The sequence below is a fragment of the Nesoenas mayeri genome (assembly GCF_963082525.1).
Source record: "Nesoenas mayeri genome assembly, chromosome: 2".
In the NCBI taxonomy this organism is placed as follows: domain Eukaryota; kingdom Metazoa; phylum Chordata; class Aves; order Columbiformes; family Columbidae; genus Nesoenas; species Nesoenas mayeri.
The window spans coordinates 68,443,926-68,460,438 of NC_137543.1; the positions used below are offsets into that span (position 1 = coordinate 68,443,926).

The 16,513-nt window shown below is 44.6% G+C and overlaps 2 protein-coding genes across 4 annotated transcripts in view; both read left to right on the plus strand.

Moving 5' to 3' along the window:
* The window catches only part of CLPTM1L (CLPTM1 like), a 28,483-nt gene extending 23,934 nt beyond the window's left edge, over positions 1 to 4,549 (plus strand). For 2 of the 3 annotated variants that reach the window (XM_080339350.1, XM_080339353.1), the window contains 2 exons: positions 826 to 941; positions 2,193 to 4,549. In XM_080339350.1, the coding sequence (XP_080195476.1) occupies positions 826 to 941; positions 2,193 to 2,277 (201 nt within the window). In that variant the 3' untranslated portion in view covers positions 2,278 to 4,549. The remainder of the gene's footprint in view (positions 1 to 825; positions 942 to 2,192) is intronic. The other variant, XM_080339352.1, reaches the window with a different exon arrangement.
* Positions 4,550 to 12,484: 7,935 nt separating this feature from the next.
* The window catches only part of TERT (telomerase reverse transcriptase), a gene marked incomplete at its 3' end in the record, with an annotated part of 33,151 nt that continues 29,122 nt past the window's right edge, over positions 12,485 to 16,513 (plus strand). The window contains exons 1-2 of the mRNA XM_080340481.1: positions 12,485 to 12,750; positions 13,857 to 15,762. Coding sequence (XP_080196607.1) covers positions 12,523 to 12,750; positions 13,857 to 15,762 — 2,134 coding nt within the window. The 5' untranslated portion in view covers positions 12,485 to 12,522. The remainder of the gene's footprint in view (positions 12,751 to 13,856; positions 15,763 to 16,513) is intronic.

Genomic DNA, 16,513 nt, shown 5'->3' on the forward strand with positions numbered 1-16,513 from the left:
GTTGAAATGGTTAATTGCACCATATGAGTACTAGAGCTGGTTCACTGTTGATTTCTAGTCCTCCATGTTGGCTACAGCCAGATCCAGAGCAGTTGCCCTTCTGTTTGCTTTCTTTACCTTCTCTGACAAAATATTGTTGCCTTTGCATGCTTAGAACCTGTTTGCGTTGCTTTCCCAGCAGATGTCTGAGAGTTTAAACCTTCTCACTCAGGAAAAAGTAATGAGAAAATATTTCATTGTTGTTTTAGAAACAGAACCTATAGTATGCCTAGTTGAGTGGCAATGGTGTAGAAAATTACGTCTCGAATAAGGGATGGGTGATCACTTCCAGGAGAACACTGAAAATATTTTAAAATCTCTTCAATACTGTCAAGTTAATATTCTTAAGAGCAGCAAATTAACAAGTTTTTACACAACTTTCAGATTCCTACAGAAAATGAAAGTGAGCTGACATTTTAGAAATTTTAAATCATTTGAGTAGTGAATGAGTAAAAGTTGTTTTCCACTTTCTTTTCAAGATTTTACTGCAGTTTTATGTATGTTTTTCCCCTTGCGTGACAATACTCTCACCCTATTTCCTTTTTACTTGTAACTATAATAGCATGGTCTGTCGTAGACAGCATGGCCTTCTTTAAAAGAAAACACTTTAAAATGTGCGTTAATTAGTTTTTCAGCATAGCCCTTAAGTATTGTTGCAAATATAGAAGCAATCTGAGTTCCTACTGAAAAAATATAGTTCTAGGAAGCCTGTTTCCTGTAGTTTGGTGTGATAGATGACTTCCTTTCTTTACAGCTAACTGAAGTGTACTTTTCTGTTACTTGTAGGCGTTCAACACCTTTATTGATGATATATTTGCTTTTATCATCACTATGCCAACATCTCATAGGCTGGCGTGCTTTAGAGATGATGTCGTGTTCCTGGTCTATCTTTACCAAAGATGGTATGTCTTTCTTTAATATCCGTCAGAGTTTTTGTAACACTGTAGGCGTTTGTGTTCTCATTGCTATAAAGAACTATAAAATAGTTCGGGGTAGTGTTCAAGCCGAATTTTGTACCACAGTAATATGTAGTATGGTCTGGAAAATGGTAGTTGTGTATATGCCTAGTGAAGGGAATGGTGAGCAGGGGATCCTGAAAAGATTATCTCAGTACAAATAGCAGCAAAAGTGCTTTCCTATAGCCGACAGTATGCCTGGACCCATTTTAGCATTCTAAGAGAGTAGTCAAGAAATTCCTCTCCTCGCAGCACTCTCATAATTTTTGTCAGTTAACCCTTCTCCCTCTTCAGAAGAGCAGTCCTCCCTTTCAGCAGGTAGTTTCACATTTGCAAGTTACAACAACAACAAAAATAACCTGAGGCATGAATACCTAAAGTCAGGTGAAGGAGAGTGAGTCTTGTATTCACTAACTCGCTTAGGAGTTCTGGGCTTCCAGACCTTGCTGTGGGGCTACTTGCCTACATATGCTCAGTATCTGAGCTGCTCTGCAAGGCACTTGCGAAGGATGTTTTCTGACAAGGGATGGCCCTGCTCTGCTTGCTTCTTTATCTTTTTTCAAACACCCGTTATCAGTTTCTCTTGTAAGCTGAGTATCTGGCAAGTTTCAGATTCTTTAGGTAACTAAAATCAGATGGGGAAGAAGGCCATATGCAGTAATCACTGAAATACTGCTCATAAGTGAAGCTACAGAAAGTGTGCTCTTGTTCTGAAGAATATGAACAAACAAGAATTTTAAGCCAAGTTCATATTATATCAAAATATATGGATATGTATATCTAACTGATCATTCGTACTAAATGTAGACTTCAGGTTTGGGTTTATATAATCACACATAAGTGTAGTAAAATAGGTTCCATTCCAAGGTATTTTTCTAAAAGGTAAGAGCTCAACGACTTCTGATAGGGGCTGGGCACTGCTTTCAAGTTTGAGAGGAATTCTGAATTGCTTGGGAAGCACTCCAGATAAAATACAGCTCTTAAGAGGTCTCATTATGAGACAACTGGTTGAGTCTCAGTGTGAAGAACCTCATGTGTCTGTAGCTAATCTTTAAAACTGTTGTGGTTTTTGCCGCTAATGGGAATAAAAAAATATTATGAGAAAGAAATTAACTTTTAAAATTAGGCAGTACAGAGCTACTTAATTTGTTCCGGTAGCAGACAATGTTGTAACTAATCTATTGTTTTTTCTACCAGGCTTTATCCTGTGGATAAGAGCAGAGTGAATGAGTATGGAGAGTCTTACGAAGAAAAGCCGAAGAAAAAAGCTCATAGAGAATAACTAAGAATTGAAGAAGTTTCTGACCCCTGGACTCTTACTGGCTTCATGTATTATCTGTTCTTAAGGAAGGAAAAACTTATTTAATAAGAGTATTTTTAAAGCTTATGACAGAACTACATGGACAATACATCTTCTATATTGCCAAAATCTAGTTTTGATATCCTCCTATTTCAATATCCTCTTTTGTCCTCACAAGGTCCACAGTCTGCCAGATGTCATTAAATAAACTTCCTGCATTTAAACTTCTCTTCACTGAAGACCTAAGTGACCGGACCATTGTAATTAATATCCAAATATATGTTTTTAAGACAACTCACTAACTGAAAGTGTGGTACCCGTGCCACTAGGCTATGAAAAGTGAAAAAACGAGCCAGTGTGTTACAGCAGAATTGAGCATTATTGCCAAACTGGAGGCTGTCAAAAATAAAATGTGTAATATTGGATTATGTGCTAATTACAGGTCATTCTTGTTTGATAATGGAAATTCTAGAAATTGTGATTAAAGTTGTAAGTTGTATGTGGGCATTTAAGTTCATAGCTTAAAAAAAAAGGATGGGAAATATCGGATGAGGCAGATGGGGTTGTGAAAATTCAAATTCTGCCCACAAGGTAGCAGAGGGCTTCAGTTGTCTTAAACAGAATGAAGATGTGGAAAAACTGTAACATGATTTATTTCAATATGTATCCAAGTTTATATAAATCCTTCTGCATTGTTGACAAACCTTCTGATTTCATGGCATAGCAGATGTTCATATAATGCAAGTCATTGTTATGTGCTAGGAAAGTCTCTCAACACATCTTAAATTCTGCAAAATGTGGTACCCCAGTGACCTCCTAGATCAGTTCTCTCATGTTTCAAAAGGAATAATTCCTTGGTGTTTCCTTCTTCCTCCCTGCCCCATTCTTTTTTATAAGATGAAACACACATCATTCAGGTGGAATGGTTTTTCTCAAATACAATACAGGTTCAACAAACTGACTGGATAAAGAGCAAAAAAAACCAGCCTGGTGAAGAATAGGTGTCTTTCTTTCCCAGAATTTAAAATCCATATTCCATGGGAACAGTTCATCAAGGGAAGTATTTTGATCTGTTTCTTTCAAACTAGTAATAATAATCAGGTTGTATTATTATACCAAAATTCAAACTTCACAGTTCCATCTAGAAACCATGGTTCTAGATTTTTAAAAGCAGGTTTCTTGGTAAGTGTAATAGAGAGTGCATTCCTTTCAGCAGCACAAAAACACAATTTAAAAAAATCCAAAAGGCAGAACTGGAGTTTCTAATTCCAGTTTTGCTTTGGTCAGGAAGTTTACAAATTAACCTTAATGATTCTTAAGTTTCTTTATTAAACTGCATGCTGTTTGTGCAAGACTGTTTGACTTCAATTTGTCATTGATTGAAAAAATTAAATAACCTCAAAGAACACAGATCTACTCCTATAGTCTGTAACTACTTTATGAAGTAGATTTTATCTAGTTCTGATACTGCAGAAGTCTGAACATATAAATACTCGAGTCCCAAAAAGATACAGAAATGTGCCTAACTTCTTTTGTTACAGACTAGTCTTTCTTATAATGAAGTCCTTCTTACATGCTGCTGGCAATGGAAAAGAGACACGAAGTGAGTATTTTACTCATGTTCATGTTAAGGTCTCTTCACACTGTTAATTGTAACTGAGGAGGACTGTTGATTTTTTTAGCATTAAACACACATAAATAAATCTATGCAAAACTGGGATTGCATTTGCTCTATCATAAAGTTGGTTTGGATTTGTTTGGAAGGAGCTCTTTGCTGTTAAACAAACTAACTTGGGACTCCTATTTCATAATAGCTAAATGTAAGTGTGTGAAAATTTTTCCTGATATAAATAATGCATATAGCACATTCCCTTTTTGTGCCATTTCAAAACAATCCAGTCATTGGTTCTTGTAGAGTAGCTTCTGAAAGTCCGGAATACCATATTGAGATGTTTCTAATGTTTCATCATTAATTTTTGTTAGTAGCTGTTGAAAAAAATCTCTCTTGCACCTTTACATACTGTGAGTTTATTGGTCTTCTGTCTTGAATTTCTGATGACAATGACCTCATAATATCCTATACTGTAGACATAAAGAGTATAAAATTAGGACATTTTAAGTCTTTACGATGAACGAGACTTTCCTGTTCAAGTCATTGTTTTATGCATTCCATTTCCAAATAAAAGACTTGGAATACGAGATAGTTACCTTTTGTTGTTGGAAGGGTGATTAAAAACTCTATAAGTAGTGTAACTTTGGAGATATTAAATGCCATGTTTTAACTTTCTAGTTGCGGAAATGACTTCAGCTTAAAACAAAACTGTGGTTCTGTACGTGATTAATGCAGAAGGAAAGCTGACATATAAAATTTCATTGAATGTACTGCAGGTTGATTATCAGTATCTGTGATCTGTTTCAGAGTTCAAGAATAACTTTAAAACTTCCTCACTTCTAATAGGAGTAGCTGTGGTAAGTGAGTAGGTGACCTTTTCCCATTCTTCATTAGGCTTCTAATGAATTTGGAAATTAAAAGATTACAGTGAGTTGGGGGTGGGGCTGTTTTAGAGTTAATTGGCAGAATCATCACATGCATCTGGTAGATACTCTTACACAGCATTTAATAGTGCATAATGACAACCATCATCATTCTCTACGGACAGAAGCGAAGACAAAATGCAATTTCCTGCTCATCTTCACCTGCTGACTGTGTTCCCCAAGAGATGACCTTCTGCCCTTATGACTTTTTCCCTGGAGCTCACTGAGTTACAAAATGGGCAGCAGCTGAAGAACTCTGCTGTGCTCTGCTTCTGTCAGTGCTAGAGCAGGTGCTGTATATGCTGCTGATGCATAGACTCAGCACTGCTGTGTGTTCCCTTTTCATATGGCATTACACTCCAGGAGCTGTCAGCTACAGCTCAGTGCCAGAGGCGTTCAGACAGATAATTCTGTAGGTTGTCTGCACACATCACATTTTCCGTTTTTTCCATCAGAAGATAAATCTCATGTTGAAGAAGGGAAACATTATAATTTATTAGTAATGCTGGTCCTCTCTATGCTACAGATTTGCAATGTTGTAAGATGGAAACCAGCGTAGGTGGGAAGGGACCTCGGGAGGCTGTCCAGTACCCACACAGCATCTTCCCCCTCTTACAGACTGATCAGGCTTTCCTGGTAGCCATGTGTAAAACCCTCCAGGTGAATAAATATAGCTGTAGATGTTGAGAAATACAGCCAGAAAGAGCCCAGCTTTCCCAGATGCCTGATGACTGTCTCTGAATGCTTCCCCTCTCACACTAGGAGAGGTTTGGTCCTGTATCTGTGAGGTTTAAGGCACTTTTCCAGCGGTTGCAGGCACATTTAAGAATTTATCTTAGTATGGGAGGAAACGGTGATGTCTCCCAAGTTTTCATCCATCTATGTTAAATACCACTGCTGCTTCTTAAGGATATTTGGAGCTAATCAGTTCACTCAAGCTTTTCCTTTATGCAATTCTATTTCTTACTGCTCCTTCTAATATTGAGTCCCCCAAAATCCTGTTTGTTTGTTTGTTTGTTTATCCTACCACCCCACACACCCTGATGAGTATACCTGCATCAAAAGGAACAAAAATACTTTAGATTCAAAAGACAAACACTTGAACACTGGGAAGGGAATTCTATCTCATATTGTCTTCCTGTGTTCAGTTCAAAGGATCGTGTAGCTTCTGCCCTTCTCCCCCCAGCTTTCTGTTCAGCAGTACTCTGTCCTTTTAGTCCTTGCTGTGTGGTACCCACAAAACTCCTTACAAACTGTTTTGGGTATAAAATGTACCAGCCTCTCAGTTTCTGGCCCCTAATATTCTCCATAGTCATCCACAGCTCCACAATCCTTGTTAACTTCAGATAGAGCTCTTTGATGGTTGCTTTTATGATGATTTGTCCTCCTTCTAGTCTTGCACTTCTGCAAAGACTCATGGGCTATCTTACTTTCATTCCGGACATTGAAGAGTTCACCATGAATGTTTTTCTTACGCATTAATTGCCTCTAGCAGTCTCTAGCCACAGGTTAGTCTGTGTTGAGCGGCCTAAGGGACAGGTAGATGTTTCACTGCCATGGTTCATCCACAAGCGCTGCTCCAGCTAACAACCCAGCTGCTGAAGCAAGAGCCTGTGAGCATATACTTGGGAACTGCAGCCATGCTCTTCACTCCCATTGCTGAGGGGAGACCTTATCGTTGTCTACAACTATCTGAAAGGAGGTCATAGCAGGGAGGGTGTTGGTCTCTTCTCCCAGGTAGCAAGTGATAGGACGAGAGGAAATGGCCTCAAGTTATGCCAGATGAGGTTTAGATTGGATATGAGGAAAAGTTTCTTCATGGAAAGGGTTGTCAGGTGTTGGAACAGGCTGCCCAGAGAAGTGGTGGAGTCACCATCCCTGGAGGTGTTTAAAAGATATGTAGATGAGGCTCTTAGGGACATGGTTTAGTGACAGTCTTAGGTTATTGTTAGACTCGATGATCTTGAGAGTGTTTTTCAACCAAAATGATTCTATGATTCTGTTCAGAACACTAGGCTTGGCACAGCTGCAACTAAGTGGTATGTAACACTCAATGTCCGTCTCAGGGCCTGCCAGCAGTGGCTCTCTGGTACATTTTCCTTCCTTGCTGCCCTGCCCTGCCCTGCCCTTGCCATATCTGCATCACTTGCAAGCTTCAGCTCAAAGAGCTGTCACAGGTACCTAGTTTGAACTGACTTCCACAGGATCTACTGGAGTATAGCCTCTACTTTTCCAACTGGATTTAGCAATTTACATTTCCCATACTGAAGTTCTCAGCTCTTCCTACACCTGCTGTTCAGTCTCTGTCATAAGCAGGTGTTTCACTGAGACCACTTCTGGAATATTGTGTCCAGTTCTGGGCCCCTCAGTTCAAGAAGGACAGGGAACTGCTGGATAGAGTCCAGTGCAGGGCAACAAAGATGATGAAGGGAGTGGAGCATCTCCCTTATGAGGAAAGGCTGAGGGAGCTGGGGCTCTTTAGCTTGGAGGAGACTGAGGGGTGACCTCATTAATGTTTATAAATATGTAAAGGATGAGTGTCACAAGGATGGAGCCAGGCTCTTCTCGGTGACAACCAATGATAGGACAAGGGGTAATGGGTTCAAACTGGAACACAAGAGGTTCCACTTAAATTTGAGAAGAAAATTCTTCTCAGTGAGGGTTCCAGAGCACTGGAACAGGCTGCCCATGGAGGCTGTGGAGTCTCCTTCTCTGGAGACATTCAAAACCCGCCTGGACGCATTCCTGTGTAGCCTCATCTAGGTGTTCCTGCTCCAGCAGGGGGATTGGACTGGATGATCTTTTGAGGTCCCTTCTAATCCCTGACATTCTGTGATCCTGTGATTTGCCTAGTGCTGATCAGGAGAACAGAAAGGAATAAGCAGTGTTTCATTTCATAAAACTGCCAAACCCTTCATCAGCTTGCTTGAGAAAGAACTGCTTAGCCTCGCCCTCTCTGCCATCCCAGAAGTTGTTGCAAAGATACATAGGAGGAAAAAAAGTTAACTTGAACCAGGAATTTGTACTATTTCAAGCCCACTCTGATTTCATAAACTTGGGGATCTCAGAAGATTAGTGTCAGAGGGCCAGGCAATCTGCAAAAAATCCCAGTCACAGACCTTGACCCTGTTATCCTTGGAACACAGTAAGCATTGCCCTGCAGCCTCATATAGGCTACCTCTGATCCTCTCGAGCTATGCCAAATGTGCAAGGATCAGCAGTACATTATGGATCAGTTTGCTTATTATCAAAAACCTCCACTGAACAAAAAAACAAAAAGCAGACTTGAAGACACAAGGCTCTGCATGCATCCATGTCCTTCACTACTATTTTCTTCGTCTGATCACTTCACAGAATTAGAATTTCAAGAAGTAGCTTACAAAGAGGAAACAGAGACACATTCACCCTTTCAGAGGACAGGGAAGGGGAAAGGTAGAAAGTGTTATTTGGTTATGCTGTGGTTTTAAACGATTGGTTATAAATACCTCTAGCTGGAGTGCCAAACAAGCCCCTCAGACTTCCTGGCTTTCTGTCCCAGGATTTCAGAAAGGATTGGCATCTTCTGCTAATCAGCTCTAGGCATTCACAGCCATTCACTCACTTCCTCTGCCCAGTGGGATGGGGAAAAGGGTAAAAATGAAAAGAAACTTGTAGGTTGAGAGAAAAACAAGTTAATAATTAAAAGTAAATAATAATGTAAAAAAAAAAAAAGCTGTAAGGAAAAAAATAATAACAAAGAGAAATAAAAATAAAACCCAAGAAAGACAAAAGATACAAATGAAAACAATTGGTCATCATCAACTGACTGATGCCCAGATAGTTCCTGAGCAGCAGCCCCCTGGCCAACCTCCCTCCCAGTTTTATTGCTGAGCATGACATCATATGGTGTGGAATACCCCTTTGGTCAGCTGTCCTGACTGTGTCCCCTTCCAACTCCTTGTGCATCCCCAGCCTACTCACTGGTGGGGCAGTCTGAGGAGCAGAAAAGGCTTTGACACTGTACAAGTCCTGCTCAGTAGTAACACAAACGTTAGTGTGATATCAATGCTATTTTTGGCACAAATCCAAAACATAGCCCCATACAAGCTACTATGAAGAAATGTAACTCTACCCCAGTTGAAACCAGCACACGTGGAAAATTAATCTCCCTCAAACTCTCCAATACCGGAAGGCAGTGTGAAACATGAGGAAGAGCGTGCCTGAGGAAGAGCAAAGTATGGCACACTTAGGCATGGCTGGCTGTCAGCCAAGAGGCTGAGGAAAAGATCAAAGAGTTTTGGAGGAAAGCTTGTATTGGGACTGACACGTGCAACGCCGTGCTGAACATTGATTAAACAGAACCGAAAAGTTCAAAGTTTGACCGGCACGGGGTGTGTCTGATGCAATAAAGACTATGACTCTGAGGAGGTAAATGCAGGAGGAGAAGGAAGGGCTGAGCCTCTCTCTTAAGGAGCAACAGGCAAGCAGGGAGAAGCTGGATCAAACAGAGAGGCTGGGGCTGGTGTAAGAAGAGGGACACCATGCAGGAAGCATCACATAGTGCGAGAGACACACAGTGGCCTGGAAAAAAGCAGTTAAAAGGTGGAGAAGGGGAAAAAAGTATGATAGGGATAAGGTTAGGTCTGAATTGAAGGATAAATTTTGTTGAGGAGAAGTGTAACTTCATTATTTGTCCAGACCTGGTTTTCCAGTATAATAACGACATGGATATACTGGAGTGAGCCCAGTGAACTTGCCGCTAAGGGACACTAAGATGATTAAGGAGCTGGAGCATCTGACATAAGAGGAGACGCTAAGGCAGCTGGGACTGTTTAGCCCCAAGAAGGAAAGGCTCAGTGGGGATTGTATCGAAGTGTATAAATAGCTGTTGTAAGCAAGATGGATCCAAACTCTTCTCAATAGTGCTCAGTAATAGGGCAAGAGACAGTGGGCACAAACTAAAGTGCAGGAAATTCCACTTAAACCTGAAAAAACTTTTTACTCTGAGGGTGACAAAACACTGGAGCAGGTTGGCAAGAAAGGTTGTGGAGTCTCCATCCTTGGGGATACTCAAAACCTGATTAGACACAGCACTGAGAAATCTGCTTTAAGTGACCCTGCTTTCAGGAAGTCCATAGACACCTCCATAGATCTCTTCCAGCCTCAGCTGTTCTATGACTCTGTGATTCTATTATTTTCCTTATTCATCCTTCTAAAAGAAAAAACTTTACTCCTTTTCCATGTCACTTCATTGCCCCTCTCCTTGCTGAATTGTCTCCCCAGCCCAATGGTGGACATACAGAAAACTGTGTGGCACCTGTGCAAAGCAGCAGAAGGAAAGAAACCCCTTTAGCCTGGTCCAGGCAGTCCTCCTGTCCCTCCTCACCATTGCTGTGGTCATTGCCATCAAGAAAACATCAACAAGAGGCACAGGTAGGGATTTTGTGAGAGGCTTACCAACAGCTGGTAGAAAGGGTCAAGAGACCTTTTCCAAAATTCAGTCTGTGGCAAAATCCCAGCCATCTGCAACAAGAATGTCAACCAGCTTTGAGAACACAGATCTGCCACCAGCAGAGCTAAGGCCAAGTAGTTGCAACCTCAACTGCAACCAGCATGTTCTCAGCTATGGGAACATCCTTCACTACTACCGCAATCCAATAGCTTCCTTGCACACTTGTCCTGGGGCTGCACCACCAAAGGAAGACCTGCTGATAGAAAGGCATAGAACAATGTCCACCTCTTCAAGGAGATCCTAAACATCAAGATCTCACAGTTGGTAGTTCCTCCTCACCTTCATGCCATTGCCTTCTCCAGTGTCAACCCACTGGCTGCTGAGGAGGACTCCGTTGTAGCAGTCAAGGGTTGGGTCGTCATTTTAAAGGCTAAACTCTTTCTCTTCCTTCTCCTTGCCTGCCTTCCTTCCTTCCTTCCTTCCTTCCTCATGAGAAATGGTGAACCTTGTATTTGCCACATACCTAGCTGCATTAGACATCACCATTGAAATCACAGTATCACAGTATGTTTGGGATTGGAAGGGACCTCAAAAGATCATCTAGTCCAATCCCCCTGCTGGAGCAGGAACACCTAGATGAGGTTGCACAGGAACACATCCAGGTGGGTCTTGAATGTCTTCAGAGAAGGAGACTCCACAACCCCCCTGGGCAGCCTGTTCCAGTGCTCTGTCACCCTTACTGAGAAGAAGTTTTTTCCTCAAATTTAAGTGGAACCTCTTGTGTTCCAGCTTGATCCCATTACCCCTTGTCCTATCATTGTTTGCCACCGAGAAGAGCCTGGCTCCATCCTCATGGCACTCGCCCTTTATATATTTATAAACATTAATAAGGTCACCCCTCAGTCTCCTCTTCTCCAAACTAAACAGACCCAGCTCCCTCAGCCTTTCCTCATAAGGGAGCTGCTCCAATGCTCCACATTGGATTATACCTTGGGGGTGCCGTCACCTTTGGAGAAACAGAGGGAAGCATAGGTAGGAGTAGTTACATCTATATAGTCCTAAAATCACCTTTGAAGGCAACCAGGAGGCTGATGTGGCCCCCAGTGAAAATTGGTTTGACACCTCTGATATACGGAGTCCTGATCCTAAAAAGGGTTCCTTGGAAGGTGTGCGCACAAACGCAGGCACGTTGCAAGAAGAGCCAGAGGCCATGAATGCATTGCAAAGAGCAAGTTTTATTTTAGTTACCTCTCTACTGGGGGTCTCCGAAGCCACAGCTGAGCTCCCAGGCAGAGGTGACACAGGCAGGGACGCACGCGCTGGTCAGTTCAGCCCTGCTGGAAGATCACTGGGCCTGCTGAGCTCACCTGTATTTCGGGGCTTCAAGCAGGCACAGCCTCCCGCTCTTTCTCACAACAAAGCAGGAATCTCAGACACGGTGATAAGGTGCCCAGAGTTTCTCACAGGCCAATGTTATCTAACACAGAGGTTCTACTCATCAACCACACAAGGTCAGTAAAACAATTAGTATGGTGTATGTGCTTTTTCTACAGACAGCTGCAAGTCACTTGGGCGTATTTACATTTAACTAATCTCCTCGCCAAATCTTCTGCTATATTCCCACACGGAAGGGTATCTTCCTGGTTTCTTCCAGAAGACATCTGCCTTAACAATCTAGCAAGACTCACTTAGAAACTTCTTCCAACACCTTAAAAACTTCCCTCAACACCTTTCCTCACTGTAGTTCACACCACCCCAAGCCTCCTGAAACCGCACAGCATGAATTCCCCACCAACAAAGCCGTCTGAAAACAAACGCCTAGCTGGCCGGCCGGAAGCCGTGTGGCACACCGCTGGCGGCCAGTGCCGCTCTCCGCCTCACAGACCCCGCTGTGCCTCCCACCCCGCCCCGGGCCGGGCCCGCGGCCGCGCCAAACGGCGCCGGCAGAGGAAGGAGCCCCGGAGCTGGACAGCGGCCTCCTGCCCCGCCCCGCCCCGCCCCGCCCCGCCCCGCCCCGCCCCGGCCACCGCCCCCCGCGGCCACGCTGGGGTACGGCGGCGCCTGGGCGCAGCAGCTACGAGGAGCTTTTGCGAGGGTGTTTTCTCTCCTCCCCCCCCCCCCCCCTTTTTTATTTAATTAATACTTTTAATTACTTAAAGCAGCAGGCCCGCCGGCCGGCGGCTGCGTGGTGTATCGGAGCGCAGTGGTGCGGGCGGGGAGCGCGGGGCTGCCCCAGGTGGCGGTGGCTCCCGCCGCACAACATGGCGGGGGCGAAGCCCTTCGCGGCGGTGCTGGCCGCCCTGCGCGGCTGCTACGCCGAGGTCACCCCGCTGGTGACCTTCATCCAGCGACTGCGGGAGAGCGGCGCCGGGGAGGCCGAGGTGTTGCGGGGCGACGACGCCCCCTGCTACCGGACCTTCGTGGGGCAGTGCGTGGTGTGCGTCCCCCGCGGGGCCCGCGCCATCCCCCGGCCCTTCACCTTCCAGCAGGTAGGAGCGATGCGCCGCTCGCACCTGCGCCGGGCCCGCGGCGGACGCAGCAGCGCAGCCCCCGCGGAGGAGCGAGCCCTGCGGGGCGCCCGGGTGAGAGCCCCCGGGGGTGGCGGCGGAGGCGCGGACGCTCAGGGCCGCTGCCCGCCCTTGGGGGCCGCTGCCCGCCCTTGGGGGCCGCCGGGGCGCTCCTTGCCCTCCGTGCCGCCGCCGCGGCCCTTCGCCCCTCGTGGCCGCCGCCGGCCGGGCCTTCCCGCTGGGCGTCCCCTGCCACCTCCAGCCTCCCCGGCTGTGGGCTCTGGCCAGCGGGGAGCGGTGGGGGATCATCCCCCGCTCCCCTCTGCTGGGGGTGGGCGAGCGAAGTCGTTGTGCCGGCGGGTGGGTGGTTGGAAAACGCAGCAGGTCTGCGCGCCCGGGGGTTCCCCCACTGTCTGCCTGCCCTATGGGGTAGGAGCGAGCAAACCAAATGTGGCCAGGGAGCAACGGGAAATGAAAAGTCACTTTCCCACCCTTGAAAGGGTAGAGGAGAGGGGGGGAAAACCCACTTGCAGGTCGGTGTTCGAGCAGAATGAACTTTTCAGAGGGGAAAGGCTGCTTTTCTCTCCATGCGTGAGCAGAGCTGCGCTATGGTAGGAAACGAACTTTGCAAGCTTGTTGAGCGGGTTTTCGAATTGTGAACTGTTCAGTTGAACTTTATGCAAAAGGAAAGGGAGGCCTCAAGAATATCAGCCTTAGTGCCCTGGAGGTTGGTGCCTGCATAAGCTCGTATCTACGGGCACAGTGACCTGGAGGCCGGGCTGCTGCGGGAGCCAAGGGGAGCAGTGTAGGGTGTTTCCTGGGCATGAAAACCAGGATCAAAGGGGCAGACGTTAAAAAGACTTCCTTAAAGTCGTAGGCCCGTGTGGCTGCATGTAAACATCTTGTAGTAGACTTGAAAATCGTTTGTTTTGGGTATGGCGCTGGCGAATCATTAATATTGCTCTGAAAGGGTTTAATTTAAAGCGAATGGCTAGGACTGTGTCTCTTTCATGTCCGTTTATTCAAAGTGTATATTGTAGTTCATGTAACAGTTGGTAATAAAAGCTTTTTCTTTTTTCTTTCTTTAGTTATCTAGTCAGAGTGAAGTCATCACAAGAGTCATTCAGAGACTGTGTGAAAAGAGAAAGAAGAATGTCCTTGCATATGGATACTCCTTATTGGATGAAAACAGTTCTGATTTCCATATCATGCCGTCTTCAAATATATACAGCTACCTACCCAATACTTCAACAGAGACTCTTCGTATGAGTGGCTTCTGGGAAACACTGCTGAGCAGGATAGGGGATGATGTGATGATGTATTTATTGGAACACTGTGCAATCTTTATGCTGGTCCCCCGTAGTAATTGTTACCAAGTCTGTGGGCAACCAGTTTATGAACTTATTTCACACAATGTAGACTCATCCCCAGTGTTTGTTAAACAAAAATTTTCAAAGCCTAAACGTAGTAGCTTGCTTGACTATATGCAAAAAAGGCTTATGTTTCATAGGCAGTATCTTTCAAAGTCGCATTGGTGGAAATACAGACAAAGACTTGAAGCTAATGTCTCCAGCATGGGAAATAAAAAAAATAACAAGAAACAAAGCGTAGTGTCCGGTTACCAGTATTCTGCAAAAACAGTTTCTAAAGCAAGCAAAGAGATGAGAATGGTTACTGAACGTGTGGAAAAACAGAGTAGCTCCGGTTTATGTTTGTCAGCTACAGCACCATCCTTAAAAAGGAAGCTTAACAGGGAACAGCTTGAAATTCCAGCTAAGAGAGCAAAAGTAGAGGAGAAAGTGAGAGAGGAAAAGGCATGTAATCTCACTCCTGATGTAAACCAAGCTAGTTCCAAGAGATACAGAACTGACTATGTAGAATCACATTCTGTAAGTCTCATTAAAAAAAAGCACATGTCTCAAAGAAGTAACAGTGATATGTCTGGTCCTTCTTTAGTTCACAGTTCTTGTGACGGGAAGAAGTTTGTGGCAGGAGAAAGCTCTTTTCTGCGAGGAGTTCAGAGTAACAAACCTTTAAAGTCCAGAAATGAAATGCAAGCAGAATCCTGTAGGAAAGGAGTAGAGATGCACACGTATAAATCTCAGTTGGATTCTGTACAAATCAACCCCCTGGAGGGTACTTCTTCAGAACGCAGAAGGCGGGAAAGTCCCCTAGCTCATTTGGCAAAGAAGTTACCAAATACACTCTTGCGTTCTGCAGTGTACATTGACAGGAAGCTGCTTCTGTATTCTCGCAGGAGTTTCCAAGAATGCTTTCCTAAATGGTTTTTACTGAATCGCTTGCAGGGCTGTCAGGCAGGTGGAAGACGGCTTATAGAAACGATATTCTTAAGGCAAAATCTGTTGGAGCAAAAGCACAGACAAAATCGGCCACATCACATCTGGAGAAAGAAGAGGTTGCCCAAACGCTACTGGCAAATGAGACATACATTTCAGAAGCTGTTAACAAATCATGGAAAGTGCCCTTACTTAGTTATTTTGAAAAAAAATTGCCCTGTCTGGATATCTGAAACCAGTGTGAGAAAAGCCGAGCTGCCTTGTCGGGCAGCCTTGCCTGGGGAAGCAGAGGTTCCCGAGGAAGCAGAACAGTTTGGGAAAGAGCCTGCTAAGCATGTGACAAGCAGCAGTTGCAAATCTGGTTGCACTGATGTGACAGACAATTTACGCGCTCCTCTTGCAAAATCTGTGGGCGGGGAGTCGCGGAGTGGGGAGCGAAACCCAGGAGAGGTGTGTGATTCAGCCCTCCGGGAGCTCCTCAAGCAGCACAGCAGCCACTGGCAGGTGTACATTTTTGTGAGGGAGTGCCTGGAGCGGGTCGTACCCGCTGAGCTTTGGGGCTCAAACCATAACAAGTGCCGGTTCCTAAAAAACGTGAAAGCGTTCATTTCCATGGGGAAGTTTGCTAAGCTTTCCTTGCGGGAGTTGATGTGGAAGATGAGAGTGAATGACTGCATGTGGCTTCGTCTAGTCAAAGGTACTTCTTATATTAAAGAGCTAAGTGCTGTGGGTGTCAGGTGATATTTAAGGTGGGAAGGGGAAGGTATTGAATCTGGTTTTTGAGTTATCGGATTCATTGGTGATAACTGTAGCCAAGAGAGCAAACCTGGTAGTGTTTGTAATTGATGGTGGAAGGACACTTAAGCCTGTCTTCCTTCCAGAACTTCAGTTTTCAGTGTTTTCATTCACCCTTTTGTGTTTAATGGGATGACATTTTCACAAACATGAATTCAGAACCTGGACCTTTCAACAAAACTCTTTCCACTCCTACCCTCCAAATTGCAGTAACTGAAAATTCATTGAAGTATGACCTGGGTATGTATGGAATGAGTGCAGTCTGTCTGCTGGTTACCATAAGCCCTCAGAAAGAACTGAAAGCAAATCAAGGCATTTGTAGTGGCATGTGCTCCTCTGCTATGGGAGTGAACCTTCCTCCCACAGTGTGTGTTGTTTTTTTTCCTCCCTCACATCAACCCTGTGAGAAAGATGTGAGTGTGGGACTCATGCAACCCAGGGGTTGCCCACCGTCTGTCCCCTTTCTAGAGCACTTCTCTAGGAACCAGAGACCCAGACTGAGCCTTACTGGGGAGTTGGCAGTGCAGAGGTCCCCAGAACCTGTACCAGGTCCCTGGCCAAAAGCTATTGTGAGAGCATCAGCTGATTGCACCAAATTCTATACCAATCCCTTCTGTTTAGTCCTCTTTTCAGATGATGACAGGTAAATCTTG